Source organism: Dunckerocampus dactyliophorus, chromosome 2 (genome assembly GCF_027744805.1).
Source record: "Dunckerocampus dactyliophorus isolate RoL2022-P2 chromosome 2, RoL_Ddac_1.1, whole genome shotgun sequence".
NCBI lineage: Eukaryota > Metazoa > Chordata > Actinopteri > Syngnathiformes > Syngnathidae > Dunckerocampus > Dunckerocampus dactyliophorus.
In genome coordinates this window covers 20694704-20718183 of record NC_072820.1, presented here as the reverse complement: position 1 = coordinate 20718183, position 23480 = coordinate 20694704, and the positions used below count along the sequence as shown (strand labels likewise).

The 23480-nt window shown below is 40.3% G+C and overlaps 1 protein-coding gene across 1 annotated transcript; it reads right to left on the bottom strand.

Annotated features, from left to right (window-relative positions):
- Positions 1-37: 37 nt before the first annotated feature.
- On the bottom strand, positions 38-23480 carry LOC129169018 (integrin beta-1-like). Its single transcript, XM_054754948.1, has 16 exons — positions 23158-23480; positions 9559-9625; positions 9019-9104; positions 7291-7513; positions 7047-7217; positions 6738-6976; positions 6494-6649; positions 6318-6413; positions 6159-6248; positions 5910-6050; positions 5638-5840; positions 5308-5546; positions 4561-4783; positions 4245-4477; positions 3785-3951; positions 38-979 (listed from the first exon to the last, which is right to left on the bottom strand). Exons 2-16 carry the CDS (start codon positions 9623-9625, stop codon positions 914-916), a joined length of 2400 nt encoding a protein of 799 aa, XP_054610923.1. The 5' UTR covers positions 23158-23480; the 3' UTR covers positions 38-913.

Genomic DNA, 23480 nt, shown 5'->3' with positions numbered 1-23480 from the left:
TCCCAGAAAATAATGTGGAAAACACTAGTGCAAAATAATGATTTCATTTGTTTTATTCAATAATTTATGATGTACAGAATGGCAATTGTGGATGTGTTGATTTTTTTCTTAAAAAAAAAGGCACTTTTAAAAACAACGGAACCTTTTTATCTAAACAAGACATTTAAACATATCTAGAACGTTGCCTGATCTTTACAATCTTATTTCCTGCATCTTTTATTTGACAAAAATTGTTAAATTGAGGGTCCACACAGTTACTAACACAATACAAAAAAGAAATTAAGGCATGTTTGAGTATTTGGCAATGCTGTCAAAAGTGAAGGACCTGAGTTGGCTTTGTAAAAAACTAAAAGACGGCGCTAAAGACATGAAAGTACTGTACACGAGTCTTTTTCAACTGATTGTTCCATGACATACAAGCACCCGCGCTCTGTGAATATCAATATGGCGTCACACAGAACCCAAACATACAACTCTTTACCTCCATAAGAGACAACAAACACTACACTTATTTTGCATACATGTCTTTCTCGACCACAACCTTTTTGGGCATTTCATATCCACATTCTCTAAAAACACTAATGGCTTGGCTTTACTTAAAAAACAACAACAACAACAACACCATTATAAACATTTAAAATAATCCAAAATAAGAATAAAAGGCAACTTTTTTTTTTTTTTTTTTTTTTTAAACATACACAAAACTGTACACGTTCCAGATGATGCATAGTAAAAACAAGTTATTGAGACCAACTGAAATAGTGGGGAAAAATGCATGGATAGCTTTTAGTGAGCACAAAAATATTGAAAAGTGAGAACATTACAGCCCGCTCCCTCCCCCAAATTAGACCAGCCTGGGTTCTTCCTTTCACCCCCCATACAGTGTTTCCATGGCGGAGAAGACAGCGCTCCATCATTTGCCTTCGTACTTTGGATTGACAACCGTTGTAACAGCACTTTTGTAGATGGGATTCTCCCCCTGGGACAACAGAGGAAGACATGCAGATGTCAATATTATCGTATAAAGACATACAGTTGTGAGAAAATGTGTGTGACCCCTTCCTGATTTCTTATTTTTTTAGCATGTTTGTCACACTTATGGTAAATGTTTCAGATCAAACAATTTAAAATATGAATCAATGACAACACAACTGAACACAACATGCACTTTTTAAATGAAAGTTTTTATTATTAAGGGAGAAAAAAAATCCAAACCTACATGGCCCTGTGTGAAAAAGTGATTTCCACCTAAACCTAATAACTGGTTGGGCCACCCTGAGCAGCAACAACTGCAATCAAGCGTTTGTGATAACTTGCAATGAGTCTCTTACAGCACTGTGGAGGAATCTTTTCAGAATGGTTCTTGCCACAATGGAGGGTTTTCGAGCATGAACCGCCTTTTTAAGGTCATGCCATAGCATCTCCATAGGATTCAGGTCAGGACTTTGACTAGGCCACTCTAAAGTCTTCATTTTGTTTTTCTTCAGCCCTTCAGAGGTGGGTTTGGCGGTGTATTTTGGATCATTGTCCTGCTGCAGAACCCAAGTTGGTTTCAGCTTGAGGTCACAAACAGATGGCCAGACATTTTCCTTAAGGATTTTTTAGTAGACAGGTTCCAACAAGTCTTCCAGGTCCCCAAACAGCAAAACAGCCCCAAACCATCACACTACCACCACCATATTTTAGTGTTGGTATGATGTTATTTTTCTCAAATGCAGGGTTACTTTTACAGCAGATTTAATGGGACATACACCTTCCATTTTTATCCAGTATTTTCTCAAGGGTCTTGGGGATCATCAAGATGTTTTCTGGCAAAATTGAGACAAGCCTTAATGTTCTTTTTGTGCAGCAGTGGTTTTTGATTTAAAACTCTGCCACGCAGGCCGTTTTTGCACAGTGTTTTTCTTTTGGTGGAGTCACGAACACTGACCTTAACTGAGGCAAGTCAGGCCTACAGTTCTTTGGATGTTGTTGTGGGGTCTTTTGTGACCTCTCGGATGAGTCGCAGCGCTCTTGGGGTAATTTTGGTTTGCCGGCCACTCCTGGGAAGGTTCACTAATGTTCCATGTTTTCGCCATTTGTGGCTCTCACTGTGGTTCCCTGGAATCCCAAAGCTTTACAAATATAACCTTTCCCAGACTGATAGATCTCAATTAATCTCAGTTATGTCTTTTTTTAATACATTTTTGTTTGGGGTGAGGGGCACAACTTTTTCCACACAGGTCCATGTAGGTTTGGATTTTTGTCCTCCCTTAATTCTAAAAAAATTTATTTAAAAACTGCATCTTGTCTTCAGTTGTGTTGTCATTGGCAAATACTTACATTTGTTTGATGATCTGAAACATTTAAGTGTGACAAACATGCTAAAAAATAGGAAAACAGGAAGGGGGCAAACACTTGTTCACACCACTGTATCAGCACTGAACTAATAATACATGAATAATATGAGACATCCAACTGTGATTTTCAACCCAAACTATCTTCCAGCCATTGCCTCATATGGGCATGCAGTTTCATCATGTGGACAGTGGGGGGCAGTACTGGTGGCAGCTTCCTGTGGGAATTAGACAAGACCCCAAGGATGGTGAAGGGCACGTATGTCCTGTCCAATGTGCAGCTCAGGGGCTTTTTGTGTCACTTTGTTGAAATACACAAAAAAAAAATTGAGGAAAAAAGGTACAACGTAAAGAAAAAAAAAAAAACTAATCATAACAAAGCTTTGTCTAAAAAAAAAAAAAAAGTATTTTTCAGTATGAGGCTTCTGCTCAAGCATTTTTTTACACCCATTTTCAATTGTCAAACTTACAAAAAATAAAATAATTAGGGATGTCCGATAATGGCATAAAAATTAGATATTGGTTCATATCGGTATCTCTTTTTCCTGCCGATAATGATATTGGCGCGCAAGTGCCAACGTGCTCCACAAAGCAAAAAGCTTGCTAGCACAGTATGTCCGCAGTCTGGAATTATTTGGCCTTGGAGTTTGGCCTTCGGATAGTAAATATGCGATTTGCAATGAAAGTGGTGGTTATAGACGGGGGAGATTAAGGTGTCTTCCTTTAATACTTTTAATATGTTTTGTTCATGCTGTGTTCCTGCGTGACGTGCTGAATGAGCCCAGTTTATAATTTCACTGATTTTGCTAGTTCAAAGTTTTGTACTTTGCACTTTACTTTGTTCATATACAGATGTTTGTGCCACATAGAAATGTGCAGCTTTCCAAATTGTATTTGTATCATTACCAGCATTATTTAATTGGATTCTTATTTGTGAAATTATTATGACTAACCTTTCTTCCTTGTTGATAGGAGAACATGTTATTTTAGTTGACTAGTAGTCATGATTTTTTTAATGACTATTTTGTTCCGACAAAATGTTTAAAATAAATATCTTTCATTTGTCTTATATTTTGCATAAACAGTGTTTGTTTATGAAATGCATCCAGTGACATCACAGTAAAAGAAGCATCATGTTACAGTTCATGAGGTTCAGTACATGAGATGTAAAGTGACATTAGTTTGAAGGAAGAGCTGCTATCTAAATTGGTAATAGTTGATATCGATATCAGAAATAAAGTGCTGGACAATATATCGGTCATCGGTAAGAAAACCAATATCAAACATCTCTAATAATAATAATAATAAATGAAGAAAGCCTTTATGTGCCAACCATATTTTTATCAATGAAGTGTCCAGTTTATGTATATGATGTATGATGATGTCGCCATGGCAACACTTGCGAGAGGCGCCTACGTCATCCAGTATTCCATCAAGGAGCAACTCACCGTGTCCCACTTGGCGTTCATTTTCTCCTTCTCAAACTTGGCAAACTCTCTGCGATCGTGGATAATCATGAGCAGCTTGAGGATGAGCAACAGGGCCAGGCCAATCAACACGATGCCCGCCACCACGCCGGCCACGATAGGGATGATGTCGGGGCCTGCTGGGCACTCTTTAAAAAAAAACAAACAAAAAAAACCACACACACACACACACACACACAAACGTATGTAATCACACTCTAATGACAGTCAATGTCAACACAGTCAATGTATGAATAAAGGCCATGTCGGTCCACTTCATGATGCTTTTGACTTGTTTTGTTCACACTGCTTATTTGAAAACATTAAACACACACACAGTTACTTTTCTGGTAAATCTGTCTTAATAACCTTATGCTTGTGGTGTGTTTTCGCGCCCAATGTGACATATATGGTTTTCATCAGAGAGTGAAGCATATTGTACCTAGCATCTCGACCACGTAGACCTCCTTGGTGTCGTTTCTGATGGCGAAAGTGTAGTAGAACCAGCAGTCGTTGGCGTCACGTTCCTTGCAGTGCGTCAGTGGGAAGCTCTGGTCGGTGGGCTGAGGGAGCTTCTCACGGTCCTTCACCTTGATAAGCACAAAGTCGCTGCAGTCACGCTCGCATGTGTCCTTCTTCTCGCCGGCCTGGAAGGCTCGGCACTGCACGCACTCCCTGTGGACACAAAGCCCAGATGCTTTCACCTGTCAGACCATAGCAACGCTGACAAAACGGCAAGTAAGCGCGACATGACTCACTTGTGCTCAGCGCAGACACCAGGGCAGGTGGGGCAGATCTCGCAGGTGGGACCTTGGAATTTGGGGTTGGTGCATTTACAGATGCCGCATTCGCAGGTGCCGCGCCCGTTGCAAATCTGTCCGTTTTTGGCCAGGCAGGTGGATGTGTCCATGGAGCAGTCGCAGGCACTTCCTGTGTAGTTGTCATCGCACATGCACACGCGGCACTCGCAACGCCCATGTCCTGGCGGCACAGGCAGGATTTGATAACATAAAAATACTTTACACAAGCTCATGTATGGGGCGTGGTATTCCAAGAAATTCACAGGATAAATATTCGTAAAAGGAAAAAACAGACGGCAAACATAAATGCCTGTAATTGTAATGTAAAGTTTGAAATGATCAAAATACGGTAAAATACATACTATGATGAATGTACCTGTGACTGAATGGTCACAGCATGTATATAAAATGATAAAACGTTGTTGGAGGTTTTTCAGAGGGCTTTATAGTTGAAATAGGTGTGTCCCATGACATGCATTGTTAGCTCCCTCATGCTAACTGTTTTTCTCTCTTCAGAACGCACAGAAAAGAGAAAGACGTGTGCTCATGTTTCACATATGGATTGTGGATGAAATAAAGTGCAGTTTTCCTTTAAGCTCAAAATGACCAAATTATGAGTCTATTTTTGCCCATTTACACAGCAAACCTGAATATACAATAAATTTCCTTGCACTGAAAAGACGTGCTAGTAGGAAGACTGTTTACCTCCACAGAGCTTGTTGTTGGAGCGGTCACAGTTGAAGTTGTCACACTCGCAGTACTTCCCGCTGTAGATCTCGGCGGGGTTCTCCCTCTTCTTGCACTCGCACGTTCCACACACGCAGTCGCCGTTGTTGCTGCAGATGTCGGTGCCGTTGTCCTTCCTGCAGTTGGCATCCAAGTCCTCCGTCCGCACCTCGTCGGTGCTGCACTCGCAGAGGCGCCCTATGCGGCCATCGTTGCACCTGAAAAAAAATACAGGATGCAGTCGGGGTTAGTTAGAGTTTGTTTGCGTTCTCTGTGGAGTGGCTGAGGAGCAAAGATGGTGGCACTCACTTGCAGGCGCCACACTCAAAGGTTCCGTTGCCGTTGTCACACTTGTCGCTCTTGGGCTGACCCTCAGTGGCGCACTGGCAGTCGCAGATGAAGTGGAGGACCACCTCCACCTCCTCAGTGAAGCCCAGAGGTTTGATCTTAATGCTCTCAGCCTTGCCGTGCAGTGGACACTTCTGGGACTCAATGGAGATCTTGAAGGTCACCTGAGGACGACAAGAACAACATGATACTTATTCTATAGTAGACAAGAACTGATAGGCGGTGATACGTACTTCATCTCCAATGGAGATGTTGGAGCACTTCCTGCCATTCTCGCCAGTTCCCTCCACGCCGTTCTTACAGATGGACTTATAGGTGATGGAAACTCCTTCTGGAAGCCTGCCATTTTCCAGAATAACTTCAGACGACAAAGACTGTGCAAAGGGGATTCAAGAAAGTGGAATAGTCAGCACAGGAATAAGCATTTGTCAATCAAGCTGTATGATGCTTATTCTCAAAGAAGAAACACATCATGCACTCACGTTATATGCATCAATGATGAGTTTGATAACATTGCTGGAGTTGGACGACAGCGTGCCGACGGCTGATTTGGGAATGAGATTTTTCAGCTCCTGCACAGGAAGTGTGTGTGATAAAACAACACGTGGCACTTATATCACTCCTGGTTGCTCTGTGCACACCTTGTAAACAGGCTGAAATTCCTCCGTGACGGCAAAGATGGTCTGGATGTTGTGGTCACTCAGCTTCTGCACTAAATGGGCGATGGATGGGTAGTCCTGACAACCAAAAATAATTCAGCAGATATGAGGAAAATCATAGCTATATTTGGTTGAACATGGATGTAGTAAGAGCTTACGTAGTAGTGACTCATGGTGTACATGTTGTTCTCCAGGTGACATTTTCCATCATTGGGAAGAACGATACCGCCCAGTTTTCCATCTCCAGCAAAGTGGAACCCGGCATCGGTGGAAAACACCAGCAGGCGTGTGACATTCCTCCAGCCGATTTGCTCCTGAGACAAAAGCTCTTCATAGTTAACATTCAATAAGACATTCCAGAGGGGCGCACTACGGACAAGGGAAGACAAGCAGGCCTCTTACCTCACAGACGGCCACCTGCATGATGGCGTCAAAGCCTCCCTCAGGTGAGTCCAGGTTTCCTGAGATCTGCTGTTGACTGACCAGCTGGTTGAACTCGTCACCCTTGTTAGTCAGCTTGAGGACGTTCTTGTAACTGAAGGGGCTGGTGCAGTTCTGGTTGCCGGTGCACGGGTTCTTGAACCTGGCAGGAGTGGTGCTGATGTAAGGCATCACCGTCTTCTCCACGAAGGAGCCAAAGCCTGAAGGAGGCAGAAGATGGTTCAAGTCATTTATTAGTAACGCTCCCTCATAGACCATGGTTTTCCTCACCAATCCTGAAATCAGAGGTGATGGTCTGCATTTCCTTCATCAGGTCGGTACCAAGGTTCTTGACGTTGTCCAGATCATCCTTCATGGAGAACGACAGGTCCATAAGGTAGTACAGGTCGATGGGGTAGTCCTCAGCTCGCTTGAATTTCAGATCAAAAGTCTGAGGCTCTCCTGAAGAACAAACACACGCCTTCATGACCAAACTCCACTTGATTGTCACTCAGGCCAAGGTTAAACTACATACCAGATCTGAGCGTCAGGGTGAGTTTCTGAGGCTGGATCTGTGTGATCTGTTCAGGTTTGGGTTTATCCGTCTGATCCTTGTTGCGGTTGGTGACGGGTTTGTTCTTGTTGATGGCGATGCTACCGCGCGGGTTCTCGATCTTGGCCACGTTGCACTTCCTGGCCTTCAGGGACTCTAGGTCGTCACAGCGGGCCGACTTGGACTCGCCCACAGAGAGGAAGTCCTGAGAACCATTCCGTTTTGGTCAGGATTGGGATAAAGATGAAAGGTTTTCGTACGTTGTGGTTTTCCTAGAGTTCAGTTTTTGACTAAATGTATTGTCTCAGTTAAATAGTACACCTAACAAACGAGTCCGTTTGTCTGCATATCATTCTGTGGGAATGAGTTCCCAAACAAAGCATCTATGTGTTGGTGACTCAAAATCAATAGTGTTTTTTTTCGAGTTGGGACATTATAACAGATTGCAGCCAAGGAATCCTTTAATCATATTTATTATGCATGTGTGGATGGCTTATTTGTTCACGGAATGCACACAGAACAATAAACAACGTGTATATGTCCGCTTTCTTCCTCCTTTCAAGCATTGTGCACCCTTCACTGATGAGATATTCAAGTGCACTGTGAATTTCTGAGTGCGAGACGAATCTGCTTTCAGGTGCTGTTTTATAGAGTACGGCTGCAAAATAACCCACCCTGTGTCAGAACTTTGATAAAGAACATGAAAAGCACGATTGAATTCAGGACAGTTACTTGTAATTTAAAAGTTCAGAGTTAACACAAGTTGCAGGGGGAATAGTTTAAAGGAGGCACATAACAGAAAGTCAGGCGGGTCAGTGCGTTTAATCATGACTGTACCTGCTGCTGAAGTTCACAATAAAGTTGTAACCATTCAGTCTTTAAAGTTAAGTTTGTAACAGAATGGAATGAAACAGCATCTGCATTTCCATCCCCTCCCCTCGTCTCATCACCGTGTTCACCAGCAAGTCTTCAATACATGTAAAAGTGATGTTAATTTGTCCATTCATTTATCTATTTATTCCTAAGTATTTTGCATTGTTTTTTGCATGTAAAGCTATAATTATTCTTTATAAAAATGTGGTTTCACTGTACTTATTTCACTTTAATACTGAAAGACAGCATGTTAGGTTAAACTTAAGAGGAAATAGATCCCACACACCTCACTGGAAGGCAACAGAAACATGTGATGTCTCCAAATGAATATCTTCAGCACAGAAAGTAGTAATAATAACTAGAGGTGTGTGTGCAATTTTGGAAGAAATTGCGTGTGAATGCTGGCGATGCTCACAAACTGTGTGGCCTTGGTGGAGGTGGTATTTATTGTATTTGCATTTAAATCAGCAACATGTGAGATGTAGTTGGATTAAATGTTGAGGCCCGAAAAGAGTAAATGTTTCTTATCAAGGCACAGGAATGTGCCTGCTCAAAGTGGCAAGTTGCAACATGCCAACCAGCACAATGACATGCTAACGTACACGTTAAAACAAAAAGACCTGACACAAAGTGTTCAGTTGCAGTTTAGAACCTGTCTGATAAAACTTGCACCAGCACTGTCTGATAGAACACACTAGACATTTTCTTTAATAGCAGCTGGTCTTCGGACCCAAGCGCAGCCTGGCTGAGGTTGAAATCCAGATGCACATGGGGACATTTGAGACAAAAGCAAAACTGCAGCCATGATCAGATTCTTTCACGCTCACATCGACTGACCTCATCCGCGCACCAGCCGCATGACTCGGCTACTTGGATGCACTCCCCACACGACTGTGCATTAGCCTTGATGCACACGCTTCCCTCTGAAAGACAAAATGAAGAAAGAGAAAGAGAGAGAAAAAGAGAAACACAACAAGAGAGAGAGGGAGGGAGAGAGAGATTCTTTTTAACATAAATGTCAGAAAGAGTTCCAGTAAGTTCTTGACTCAAACCAGCTGCTCAATCCCACTTCAGAGCGGAGTCACGCTGAGAAAAACCTGAGGCAATGCACCAAGTCATGACTTCACCTAGTTAAAAGTATGGCCGACCTATTGCCACTCATAAATATTCTACAGTTATGTACAGCTTTAAAACACACTCGAATGCCATGTCATACAACACTGATATTTTTATCAGTATCACTACTTTTAGTTTTTCTACAGTATGCATTTTGGTCACACACAAACTGCCTTTTGGATCAAAACTTTGTGGAAAATTCCCTTCTCATCCTTGATTGTGGAAAGATTCCAATGCAAGTATTAGGGTGCTGCTTCTCACCTTGTTGCGCTTGGCTGCCACCTAGCAGCGCTAACAACGATGCTAGCATGATTAATCGTAGAGCCATCTGGAAACAAAAACATCAGAAAATACATTAATGCTGGAACTCAAACAACAAAATGTGACAAACACTGCGATGTTTTGGGAGTGTGTCCCACTACCCAGCATGCTTTGGCGCAAGATGATATGAGTAATTTTGACATGTGTTGTGCGTAAACTTTTTTTATGAAGTGGTTGACAGGATTGCAGCATATACAGTAAAATGCTGCTCTGGTCAAACTCATGTACTGTATAGCGGTATAGCTCTGACTATTTCCTGTGCAACTCGTATTAATCAAAAAACCATTGCAAATCATGATGCCAGCTACACCTTCAATGTTTGGTTTGGTTTTAGTTTATTTGAACATGAAGGTTACAATGGAATACATCTCATGAATCATTCTTTCACAGTTCCACATGTCCAAAAGGAGTAGGAAGAAGCAAAGCTTATTTAATCCTACCCCCATCCATTCCACATCTAGTACAGTACATATTGTTCACTTCCTACATTCCATATCATATTTTATATAATAATCAGTGTAATAATAAATAATAACACTAAAAAAACAAGCTTGACAGAAAAATCATTGTAATGATCAAGACTTGTCTGCCTTGAATTTAGCAAACAGCGTCCCCTCAAGTGCAGACAAAGCTGGCAATGAAAAAAAATGTAATTTGCTCCCTTCTATTATAGAGTATGTGATCTTATAAATGATCTAACTGTGTCCTCTATTTGCAGGAGAGGAACAATTTGCCCAAATAAGGAAGCAGGAAGCACCAGCTCAGAGTTCACCAGCAGCAGCATTACTACACGAGGATCATTTCTTCCTCCATCCTTGCAGGAGCCAACACTACAGGCTGGGAAATGCCCACAGTGACCACAAAGCCACAGAGAAAAAGGAAGTACGTGGATGTGTGAGCGGCCATGTATGGTCAGACTCTGGTCAGAATCTTTGTTTCAGTGACTTCCTAGCCCAAACAAAACTCACCACAGAGTCCACACGGAAGAGCTATGCTAACAGCTGTGAGCTAAAATAGGAAACAGAGGCAGAGTGCCGTTAAAAGTCCCGCGAGACGTTAAATTCACACCTCATGTGTACACACAACTCCTGTTGACTGTAAACAACCACTTCCTGTGACATGAGAGACATGACCAGCTTCGGTGAGTTTGCCATGCTGATATACGTACAGTGGAACCTCGGTTAGTGTGATTTTTTTTGTCTGTTAACATAAAAAAGTTGACACCACAATTTTGCCTTGGTTTGCATGCATTCCTCAGTTAGCATACCATGTGCCGCGCATCTTGTTGTGTTATTAATGCTGTGGGTGAGCCCATCTGTATTCTTAAAAGATTATTATTTTTTTAAATCACAAAACATCCTTCCTTGTTAGCATCCTATTACCTAGCAAATAAAATGGCAACTGGAACCGGAAATTAAGTTGCCCAAATGTTAACACAAAACATGTTTTTGTAGTTTTATAATTATAGTCTTACATGCATAAAACACAATTTGCTAGCAAAACACCACATGGACACCATCTTCCTGTTTTGTCATGACTTATTTATTGAATTCCATAATGTTTCCTTTATCAAAATGCTGGCACTTTCTTTGGCTCCATTTTGGATTATTGAAGTATTGAGGTGAATTCAAGAAACAACTCATGTCAAAAATGGATGGTGGTGGATGTCCTGATCCACATTTTTTGGCTTCCAATCCAATCCGATTTTTTTTTATAGTCTTGCTGATCCGATCCCTTTTTTTTCTTTTTATAATAATAAGCTTTTGCTACAAACATGAATTTGTGGAATTTAATACGGTTATGAAAATAGCTCTTCAAAGAAAGTATTGCTGAATTTACTTTTTTATTACACAGCATGACCAACAATATTGTTTGGCTTTTGTAACAAACCTCTGAGTCAGGTCCCTAATCCAATAAAAGATCCAATAAAAGTACATCCAATGAAAGATAAAATTGGAAAAAATGGACGTTCAAAATACTTTTAGGGTAGGACTAATCATTTGACATGATTATAGACCAATTTGTGGTGTGATTTAGAATATATGAATTTTTTTAACAAACTCTCTTCAACGCAATAGTAATTTATTGACTGTCCCTAGTATAAACAACCAGCAGTCAGAGCAGCACATCTCGTGCGAGCTCCCCACACATTGACACAGCAGTCCAGGCACAGTGAGAGGGAACTATCGCTGTAGCTACTGAACTGAATATCCAACATCCACCGTGAAACTAACTTGACAGTGCATGGTGGTGTTGCGTTTTCTTCTTCTTGTGGGTGGCAGGAGTCAAGTGGCAACCAGCTTTGAGGCGCAATAACCGCACCTACCATGTTGGAATGTGGCCCAGAGTTACGAACATTATACTGCAACCAGGTCGGCCCGATCTCATGGCGGAAGCTGGTATTATCCGATGTTCAAAATACAGCAGATAGCCAATCCCAATCCTGAAGATCGATTGGGACATCCCTAGAATTAATGATGCTAACCAAGGTTCCACTGTATTGTAACTATCACAGCGAGGACGAACAGCGACAGTCGTGGTAGCACTAGGAGACCCGTTTACTATTAACAATGGTTAACTTCTTTTTGCACTTGTATGTCAGTTAATAATATTAATATGTGATTTAAACATTGCCTGTACACTTAAAGCTTTTGTGATGGTGACAGTTTTACCATTCTATTGTAGTGTTTATGGGGGAAAGTGTTTTGATTGTGTTCCACTTTAGAGGTACCATGTTTCATGGACATTTGGCAGCAATGATTTAAAATGTCACTGAATAATTTTATCTCTGGACGACTTCCTTGTCTTTAAAGTTACGTTATTGTAGTCGCGAGCTGTAGAGTTTTTCATGTGACTTTCACGCAAACACACACTATTCTCCACATTACATACATTCTCCCCATTGCTAATACATAGTCTGCTGAGCCTTTAGACAGAGCTAGACCAGCAAACTAATGTTATGGTACACTAACCAGCCTCCATCTTGGCGTGTTTCCCTCCAATAAAACCAGTGAATTGAGTTTTTTACGTGCTCTCTCTCAATCACACACATGCTTTTACGATCACGGACTGTTTAAGACTGTCGACATTATCGACAGCCTTCTTTCAAGTAATTCAGAGACATGTCAGGAGGTACTACGAACTAGCAGAGTTACTGCTAATGTTTACTCCGCTCCTACGTTATTCTGCTGCTCACTATAACGTTAGTAGTAGTTGTGAGATGTAGAGCACAGGGATGTTCATTACAATTTTGAGAGCGTTTTCTGCGTTTACCTTGGGCGAGGAAGAGGAATTTCTCTGACACCGAAATTGAAGTAGAGAAGTATAAACAATCAACTGACAAACATCACACTCTACTGCAAATCAACGAGTCACTGGCACAGACTGCTAAATGCGCATCACCGATAAATAAATAAGAAATAAGTAAATAAACTTTAGGGGCAGGCTTTGAGTTTGGCATCAGCCTTGTTTGATGGTCAAGTTGTGAAGTACGTAGCAAGATGATATGGCCTGCGCTAGACAGGCATAGCCATAGCTATTTGTAGTTTCACTCTTCTACCACTAGGTTTTGCGTGTGCGCATGGTAAGAGTTGTGCAAGTGGATAAATCCCATACTTTGCGTGGGAATGTTCTTACGCACACATCTCTGCAGTGGTTTGCTTTGCAAGATAATCAGACACAGGCAAAAATGTCGATTGCTCTTTTTCAAAGTCAAAGCTGATGTGTGTGACTGTCTTGTTTTGCCCGAAACACAAAGATAATTGGTTTGCTTTCATGGATGACTAAGAAAATGTAGAAATAGTAACATATGAGAGGCTGACATCAGGATATTTACAGTAGATTTTTAAATTAGACGATCAATCGATTACTAAAATAGTTGTCATCGTTGTAGCTCTACTTGGTACGTTTGTTCCATAGAACAAAGTCATGAACGGAGTGAGCCCTTTTGTCAGTCATACAGTCTTTTTGGCTCAAAGGGTGAAGGCGGTCCAGCAGCATACACGCAGAGTGCAGAAGAGTGGAACGTAGTAGAAATTAAATGAGTACATTGCAATATATTGTCTTTTTAAAACACTTTTTCATTGTAATCTTTGTAAAAGTAATGTTAAAATCGTTTCTCATCTCGTTCTCGTAAACCCAGTCTCGTTTATTGTCTTGTCCTATCTCGTGACACCCCTAGTCATTTTAGTAGCATAAAGATTAAAGAAATAATCTATTATTTTTTCATTCATAATATTATGAGAAACAAAAAAAACAACAAATATGTATAAGTTTTCAAAAATTACGTTGCGGAAAAATTTATAATATGACAATACAAGTAAAAATGTAAAATTAAAAAATAAAAAATAAAAACGCGACATAGCGAGGGAGCGATAATCAAACTGCGATATTGCGAGGCACGACTGTATATCAAAGATGACACGCAGTTTTTTTCTTGAAACACACTAGCGATCAAGATTTAGAACACCCCAATTTTTCCTATTATTTTTTAAATTCAAGTCATTCAAGTCAAATGAATAGCTTGAAATGGTACACAGATAAGTGGTGAAGTGCCAGAGGTTACAAAAAAAGGGAAGGTACGATTGAAAAAAAGATTGAAAAATAATGTGTATTTCAGAATTATACAAAAAGGCCTGTTTCAGGGACCACAAAATGGGTCAACAATTTAAAGATGTTCTGCAGAAATGGAGGTTGATCCAGCCTTGGCAGTTGGTGCACCTAATTCCTAAAGGTGTTCCAAATTCTGGAGTACTTACTACCTCCTCTCTCTGCATAAAAACAGTGCTCGGGACATACCGTGGTACTATACTATGAAGTTGTTAAGCACGTAGTAAGATGATATGGCCTGCGCCGGACAGGCACAGCCATACTATGCTAGTACAGCCATACTATACTCTCGTGAACATCAGGTGAACAGCATTTTACTGGAGAAAGTAATTTGTTGCAACAAAAATGGCAAGGAAAAACGGAATTAACAACACCCCTGCTTTAAACTACAAGTATTAGGATACTGGATGGTAGTTTTTCATATCGATTTCACAGGTGATAAATATTTAAGCCTTAGTGGAGGTCTCTACTGTAAGAGTTCTTGTCATGTCGATTAACTGGCTTGGTCGTAAAAAGTGAACCTATCGCTGTGGGATATAACTTGTGGTAGGACAAACGGGACATTCAGCACTTAATCAACAGCAAACAAACAGTAACGTCCCACACGGTCAAAGCTCCTCCTACACATTCTTGAGGAACAGCATGGTGGCAGCGTCTTCGCCTTGCACACTGCAGCCAGCTGACACTGTACAGAGCAGTCAGCAGCACACATGTCGATGACTGTTTGTGCCACGCATTCTTCCTCTACAACACGTCATGCAAACTCGGTCTCGGCGCCGAGAAGAGACAGATCGAGATGAAGGGTTTGACAATTGGAGGTGCTCAAGTCTTGTATACGCCCTTCTATGGTCACAGCTGATAACAAGAAGACTCCATCATAGGCTAGAAAGACATGATGATATACTTGGTTGTCCAATAATCATTAACTCAGCATTCACACTACTGTTGTACTTCTAACAAACACTCCTGGTTGTCATCTTACGTAAACAGGAAGTAGAGGATTAGTGAACAACTAATTAACAAATGAAAGAAGCAGCTAAAGTGTTTTGTCTTTCTCAATTTGTTCTTGCCAAGATGCTGACAGTTAATCACTGAAAAGCTGAGGACAAGCTAATGTTTAGAGAAGATGTAAACGGACTCCATCAGGACTTTTTATGGTCAAACGAGAGGAGGCAGAGTCAGCACACACTATGTGACTCATGAGGACAGCTCTCTGCTAAGATGTGTTTTCCAACTCTTCTCCTGGAAGAACTGGTACCAATACTCAACCCAAACAAGCTGACCTAAAGTCAGTCCTATACAGAACGTCTTCTTCTGTTCTACCAGACGAGATGTAATCTGCAGTGTGCAGTTGAAGCACAATTTAGAGACCATCAGAACCAAGTCAATGTGGTGTGTACATTCACATGGTGGACGTCTCTCCTTGAAGACATCTCCCTGTATTTTGGCTCTGCCCTTTTGGAAGTGACATTCCTCTGGTGAGCAGTGTCTGACCCAAGGAGGAAAACTACCGCTTTATGGTCGTATTAATTAGGGATGGGCAATGTGTATGTAATTCAAAGACGTGTTTCTTTGTGAGGTGCTAAAACAAATTGGTTAATGACGAATTTAACGTTCGTATAAAAAAAAAAAACACGAACGTAGAACATAATTAAAAACAATGCAGAACATATTTAAGCAAAGTTGAAAAATCATGTCAGTGACCTTTTAAGCAGGGGTGTCCAAACTTGAGGGCCGCATACGTTAAAATCAAAGAATACAGGGGCCACTTTGATATTTTACATTTTGTGTAGATATGTTTTGTTTAATATTTTAACTTTAATAACAATTTTGTTTTGTTCTCATAGTATTACAACTTTGCTTGTTGAACAATTTTTTCTGTTAATATTATGACTTTATTGTAATATTTAGTAAAATTACTGCTCCTTCTTACACTTCTGTTATTGTTTTTGTTAGTTTTCTTGTTTAATTGTATTTTAAAAATGTGACGAGGTCCAATAAAAACACAAACGGCCCCCGGGCCGCACTTTGGACACCCCTGCTTTAAGCCGAGTGTCAGTCAGGGTTCACACTGCAGGGTATGATTCACAATTCGGATTTTTTGTTTAAATCCAATTTTTTATGCGGTCGTTCACATTACCAAAAAAATGTGACTTGTTAATGTGAAGGCAAAGCGCCCAGAAAGTGACGTGCATGCGCAAAAACACGACATCACTTGCATTTCCGTGTGTTTACAAAGTAACGATTGCTGCGGTGTGTGCTCTAATGATGTACGATACCGCTGATTTCGTTTCCGATACTGGATAAAATTCAGGCTGGTATCGGCGATACCGAGACTATGTGCAAATACACCTAATGTGTCTGGTAAATTTTACAAAGTAGTATTTGAAATTATAGCATAGAAAATCAAGACATCATAGCAATTTATTGATTGATTTTAAACCCTGAAGTAATAAAAACAAAAACGAAAGGACAAAATCATATATTTTACACATCAATATTTTGATTTCAGAATCGACTTTAGAGCATGAAGAGCTGGTATCAGAAGTATCGATAATTCAGTATCAATCCGCACATTATTAGTGTGCTCTCCTTAACGCGTTTGTGGCAACTGCAAGGATTTTGTGCAACGGGAGTCAGTATTTTCTCAACCAAATGATTCGGTGTTGGAGATTAATTTTGGCTATGGCAGTTCCGAGACAAGTTGCTGCCACGTCTGTTCCAAGGAATTTATGGGTGAATGCCAGAGGCAGGAAAGGTGAGACATTGACGAGAGTTGCTTCACATAAACCTTTTAAAAATCCTTTTTGGATGAGAACAACTTTTGCCTGCATCAGTGAGTACCTTTATCCAAGTCTTGCATGATAAACCACGCCTTTTGATGACGTATATGACCGTCCATACTGCAGTAACATCGGATACATATCGGATTTATATCCACATACAAATGAGGCCTGAGTTGCATTTGAAAACATTTGAATTTTACTGTTCACACAGACATGAAAAAATCTGATACAGGTCTCATATGACAAAAAAAAAAAATCTGAATTGACCTGCAGTGTGAACATAGCCTCAAACCACTCAAAATGTTGACATGCGTTTCAGCCGAGTTAGTGCTTGTATAAAGCCACCTTTCCACTTTCCACCAAGTGATACAATTCAGTTTGCCTCGCAAATGGTGCGGATTGGCAAATGCTGATCAGGATTGCATTTCCACTGCAGGTAGTTTAAGCGGGATGGCTGTATGACATCATAGTAGCGCCACATGCAAATGGTCAATAAAGTCAACACAGAAGAAAAACATATCCGTAAATAAGAAACTCAAACAAGCTTTAAATTCTCTCTCCATCACAATCCTTGCTATTTTAGAGTGAAGCGTTTTGTTTATTTCATTATCAAGCAGAATGTACAGCTGCTAGTTTGATGTAAGTTCAGTCGCATTCAAGTTGTTTACATGCAAGTGTGCTAGAAGATGAATTAACAATTCAAATGTGTGATCATTGTTGCGAGTCATTGCTTGGAGTCAGACTAAAGATGTTTATCACCACCTTTTCTTTGCCCCCCACTTCCTCTTTTTATTGATGATTAACTATCTCCAACAAAGTCTGAGCAAACAAACTATTTAAATTTCGAGCAGGGCTGAGGCTGTGATTGAAAGCAAATACGTTTTTTTAAGAGTCTGCAAAGTGTTAACATCAGTTTTGTGTTCTTGCTGTTGTGTATCAAAGTAGTGCATCTGCTAACATTTAGACCACGGCCGTGTTGAGGTCGAGCGTTACTAATGTTCACGTCCTTCTGTGCAGTTGCCCAACAAAGTTCTTTACATGGCTGTTTTTTTTGAAAAACGAACATTTAACTATAAACTCTTTGTAGCCCCCCACACACGTTTCCTGTCGCTTACTTTGCTGATGTACGGCTTCCTCCACTGCACTTACACTGTCCACAACAAGTAACGTCAGAGTACAGAGTTGGACTACTATGTTATGGTAAACGTAAGCTGAAATATCTTAACATTATGAAAATGTAATACTTCGATTATAAAGTGTCGTACATCAATGTACAGAATATAGATGTAATAAAGACAAAATGAAAAGTATAATTGTTCCTGCTGGTGGGGGGTGTATGGATGTGGAGTGGGGGGCAGGGGTCAGTCATCTGGTGGACTACAAACCATTTGGACGCCCATCCCCCTCATCTCGCTTTGCCACCCGGTCACAGCACACAGCCCCACCTGCTGCACAAAGTCACAGTCCACTTTCAGTCCATTAAGACCCCCGCCTAAAAAGTCAGAAACACGCTCAGGACCAGGAGAGGGAATTACTCATTTCAGATTGCTCATCACTGTCGCAGCAATGTTGCGTGACCTACTTGTGAAAGAGGCAAAAACTAACAAAGTGCCGAATCTAAATGTCGAACAAATCAAGAATGTGACGTCATTCTAGCTGTCTTCAGGAACCACAATGCTAATGCCAAAAACAAAGCTGAAAACTTGATTCTCTTCACTGTGCTGATAAAAACAATGCTTTTCGCAGGGGTTACGTCCGGGACTACAAATCACAACTACAAATTAGTACTTGGCTAGAATCCGACATATTAACATATCATGTATATGTTCATTAATATGTAATGTGCTCATTTACAAGAAAACGGAAATGGATTGTTTTTTTGACAAATGGCTCGCTCCCCCCCCTCCAAAACCCCTTGCGAGCTTGACGTTGATGTTCTCCTCCGATTTTGGATCAACATTTGTAATAAAAGTGACTGTTGTAATTGTTAAATTTGATAATTGTTCAATTAGATTCAGCTCCAGAAGCCCACACTTCTCTCTTCAATTGCCACTGTTCACTCGTGACACAATTCAGGTTTTAGCCCTAAATATACCTCGCACACTTACCAAAACACATTTATACGTACAATATATACGTAATTGATACGTGCAATATATATGTACAACTAATGAATGATTTATGAGCCACACAGCTTTCCTGTTGTAATTCAAATAACAACTTATGATCATATATTAACTTAACTACAATTTTTGAGGGCGGATTGACTGTCAAAGCTGGTGCTTCCGTAGCCAAAATAACTTTGCATCTACACACAACTATGGCGCATTCAAGGATAGCCGGACAAAGTACGAAATCTCAACGCTTGACGGAAAACATCAGTGAAGCCGACGAACATGAAAATGGAATTTCTAAACAGTGGTACATGTACGCTGTACATTTTATCTGTATTATCGACTTATTATTGACTTTTGGTGAATGAAAATAAAATAAAAAAGGAATTTTTTAACCAAAAATCTTTGCTGTCATTTGTTACGGCAAAAAGCACTCCATGTTTGTCCGTTACATGGAGGACATCCAAGACCTCCAGACCCCTTGAAGAGATGAGCTCATGCATTCCAACCTAACCAGCTCCATACTGCGCTGTGGAAAATGTACTGAAGCTGAAAAGTGTGTTGCTACTTGAAAAAAAAAAACAAAACAGGCACTTCTATGAAGTTCACAGGGTCACTTTGACATTTACATTGAGTCCCAGGAGGGATGCCATACCAAACGTGATACGGGTTAGCTTCCTTTAAAAGGACACAAGCGGTAATTACAAACACATGATCATGAATAAATACCTGTAGCTTGTTGCTTATGACTACACATTTCATCTCAATGATTAGCCTTTAAAAACATCTTTAAATAAATAAAACGTAAAGTTTTCACTAGCGGAACCACACTTTGTATTATGTATTCTGGTCTTGACACGAGGCTGGATCTATTCATTTGGAGTTGAGCGTGACCAAATACTAAAAAGACCATGTTGATATCAAAGATCATGTTGTTCCCATTTTTTTCTCTCATTATGTTATGGCTTTTTGCTCTGTTTTGCCGTTTTTGTTTTTATTCCCCTCAATTATGCTAAGCATTCTTGTGCTGTTGTGTTTTTTGATGGTCATGTTATGCCTTTTTGATGTTTTTTGTCAATTTCTCGTGCCATGGACCGATGAAAAATGAGCTGCAGGCCGCAAATGCCCCCCGGCAACACTATGGGCTGAACAGGTACACGTTGGGCCGACGAAAATAAACTAATTCATGTGAGCCACACGTTTTTTTCCTTTAGGTTGCAAAATAAATGGTGGTGATAAGTGGAGGAATACAAACCCAATATTTTAACATACAATTATGCACTGGTGTAAATGTGTCTCAGCATCGCTGCTGTAAAGCATTAAAAGTTGAGCAGCAACAAATGAAAACATTCAACATTTGCACAAACAACACAATCATCATGACTTTATATAACGAAATGAGTGGAAACTAGCTAATACCTTGGACTCATTGAGTGGATTGACCAACAGTCAACTATGACTCAAAGATGACAAGTGTGGGAGGTGGTCTTAAGTTGAGTAATGCTGAGCGAGTGACCCTTCATCCTCTGTGGACACTCCTGTCTTGCACTGTTTAGACATCACAAAGCGTAGCTAAGGCAAGTGAGTCAGTCCTGCTTCTGTCTACAATTAGCAGGTCTGGATCATTCACTTCAGCAGCTGTTGTCTTCTAAAAGACTCCACCCAACAATATTTGTTGCAAGGCCCCAACAACATCAACCTCAGCAGCACACAGGCAATCAACATGGACGAGGACGGTGAAAGAAGGCAAACCCTCAGGCTTTATAATTCCTTAGCTGGAAGTGAGCGAGGTTGACAAGTCCCGTCTTGTCCAAGTTGAAAGATTGCACACAGCAAATTACAGCTGCTGCAGTCATGTCTGACCAAGAGACTCTGGTTAACCATTCAAGTCTCATCCTAGACCTCGATCTGGCTCTGGATACTGGACCACAGTTTATACACACCACAACACACTGCGATACAGCTGTGGTCTCCTGGGATGTTTTTTTTTTTTTTTTTTATGACGCCATGCAGGCATGTCGGATACAAGGCTACTTTTGTACATCTTGAACAAAAATAACATTTGCTAGGCTGCTTAGACAAATAGTCATATATATACAGTATATATATATATATAAAGAATTTATATATGAATTATTTTATACTGTATATGCTGTATATAAAATGAAATTTTCGATTTGGAAATAGGCCGTTTCCCCCCCCCCGGAGAATACACATCTCAATCACCCTAAGTCGGTAATTATTTATAAATGTGATAATACAGGTAAAAAGTGCCTGTACTACTGTTACAAAAAGACCACAATTGTTGCATGTTTATGTCTTTATGCTTCATTGATAGTTTTTCCGTAAAGTGTAGAGATTTAGCACTTTGTTCGGTGGTCCTTGAACACACCATAGTTGCTGTGAGACACAAAACCGGTACTTTTACTTAAGTATTTGTTCTTTCAGGTAACATTTATTCAGACTACAGTAGCCTTGGTTAGCGTCATTAATGCCTTCCCGAAGGTCTGACAGATACTGAAACGGACATTAACTGAAGCAATTTTGCCAATAATAAATAATGTAAATCCAATGAACATTTTGTTGACTCAAAAATGTTAACACAAAACATGTTTTTATAATTTTATAATTATAGTTTTACATGCAGAAAACAATTTAAGGTTACTTTTGCCTTCAATGAAGATGTGATTATTGACATGAATAAAAACAGGAAGGTGGTGGTCGTTGAGCTCGCTGCCACATCGTGTCTTTGGGAACAGCCAATGTTCCTTAAATGTTCATTTATTCCTTTCTTTCAGCATTTATATGCATTTTAATTGTTTTTTTGCATATCAAACTATAATTGTAAAACTATTTTAAAAAAGTGTTTTGTGTTAACATTTTTGATTCAATCCCTGATGACATCATAGACAGGCGACGTAACCTCCGGTTCCGGTTGCTATTGTGTTTAGCTAGCTAATAAGATGCTTACAAGGAAGGACGTTTTGTGATGAAAAAAAATACATTAAGAAAACAGTTGGACTCGTGTAGTGTATTAACAAGACGCCCGCTATATTGTACGCTAACTGCTACGCTTGTATGCTTCACAGCTCTCCATTCACTTTTGAGTTCAGTCAAACAAATAGATATTATCAGGTTCTCAATATTTCAAATTGGGGGTGGTGTGAAAACATTTCTGTCCCCTAGGGGGGGCATGACAGAAAATAATTGAGAACCACTCAGTTAGTTGGAGACTCAAAATTGTCCATAGGTATGAATTTGAGTGTGAATGGTTCTTTGTATACATGTGCCCTGGGATTGGCTGGCGACCAGTCCAGGGTGTACCCTGCCTGTCGCCCAAAGTTAGCTGGGATGGATCCAGCATATCCCCGCGACCCGAGTGAGGACAAGCGGCATAGAAAACGGATGGATAGGACTCTTATCTCCCCCCGAGGTCTACGGTGGTATTACAAGAATAAGGCGTAAAACAAGCTAGCTAGCTGCAACATAAAAACGACTTGATAAACTATTATTTCTACACTATCTGGTTATAAAATAAATGTATGTATATACATTTACCTTAATATGAAAATAAAACAATATCATATAGCAACGTTATGGCGCTAGAACGTCACCATAAAGCAGAAGCGATCACCTTTAAGAAACGATTAGGTAGACTTTTAAAATAACCGTGTTACTATGGTAACATCGTTTCTCTCATTCATAAAGAGGCATAAGATGATGCGTAAATGATGTTTGTCGCACTAATAAATCAGTTGTTGGACAAATAAAGGGCATTTTGTTCGACTCAATGACCTACTTTCTGTACAAACTTTCACACGTTCACTTGAGGAGCAGAATAAGAAACAATAAATGAAACGCATCGTAATTGTAGTTAGTACAAGTAATTATCTTTGTTACGAGTGATGTTAAAGTTGCTCCACACCCAAAAGTTGTGGCCTGAAGACACACATTCCTCCTTTTGTCGTCTTACCTCCGTGTTGTTAAATGCGTACTTAAAAGGTTAACGAAAGTAAAGTGTTAAAACTCACCTTTTTATTGACGCTTTGTGTCGTAGTGTCACAGTAGCATTTAATCCTCACTATGTCTTCGTTCAAAAAATGAGATCATTAAACTTTTAAGTAGTGAGGTTACGTTAGAGAAAAGCTTCACTTGGTTTTCTGTCAGACGTGCCAACAAGAGCGGGGCTTGTCTGTGCCGCTAATATTTAGTCATCACTTACAAAATAGATAAACAGCGACAAGTCATCGGCTAGTCAGACCACGTTACAGCCGACGATCGTCCTACTTCTTCCCTGTTAGGAAGGAAGTCTTTTTTTCCTGGTGGTGTTTCTCTCCCCCCGCTGTGAACAAAC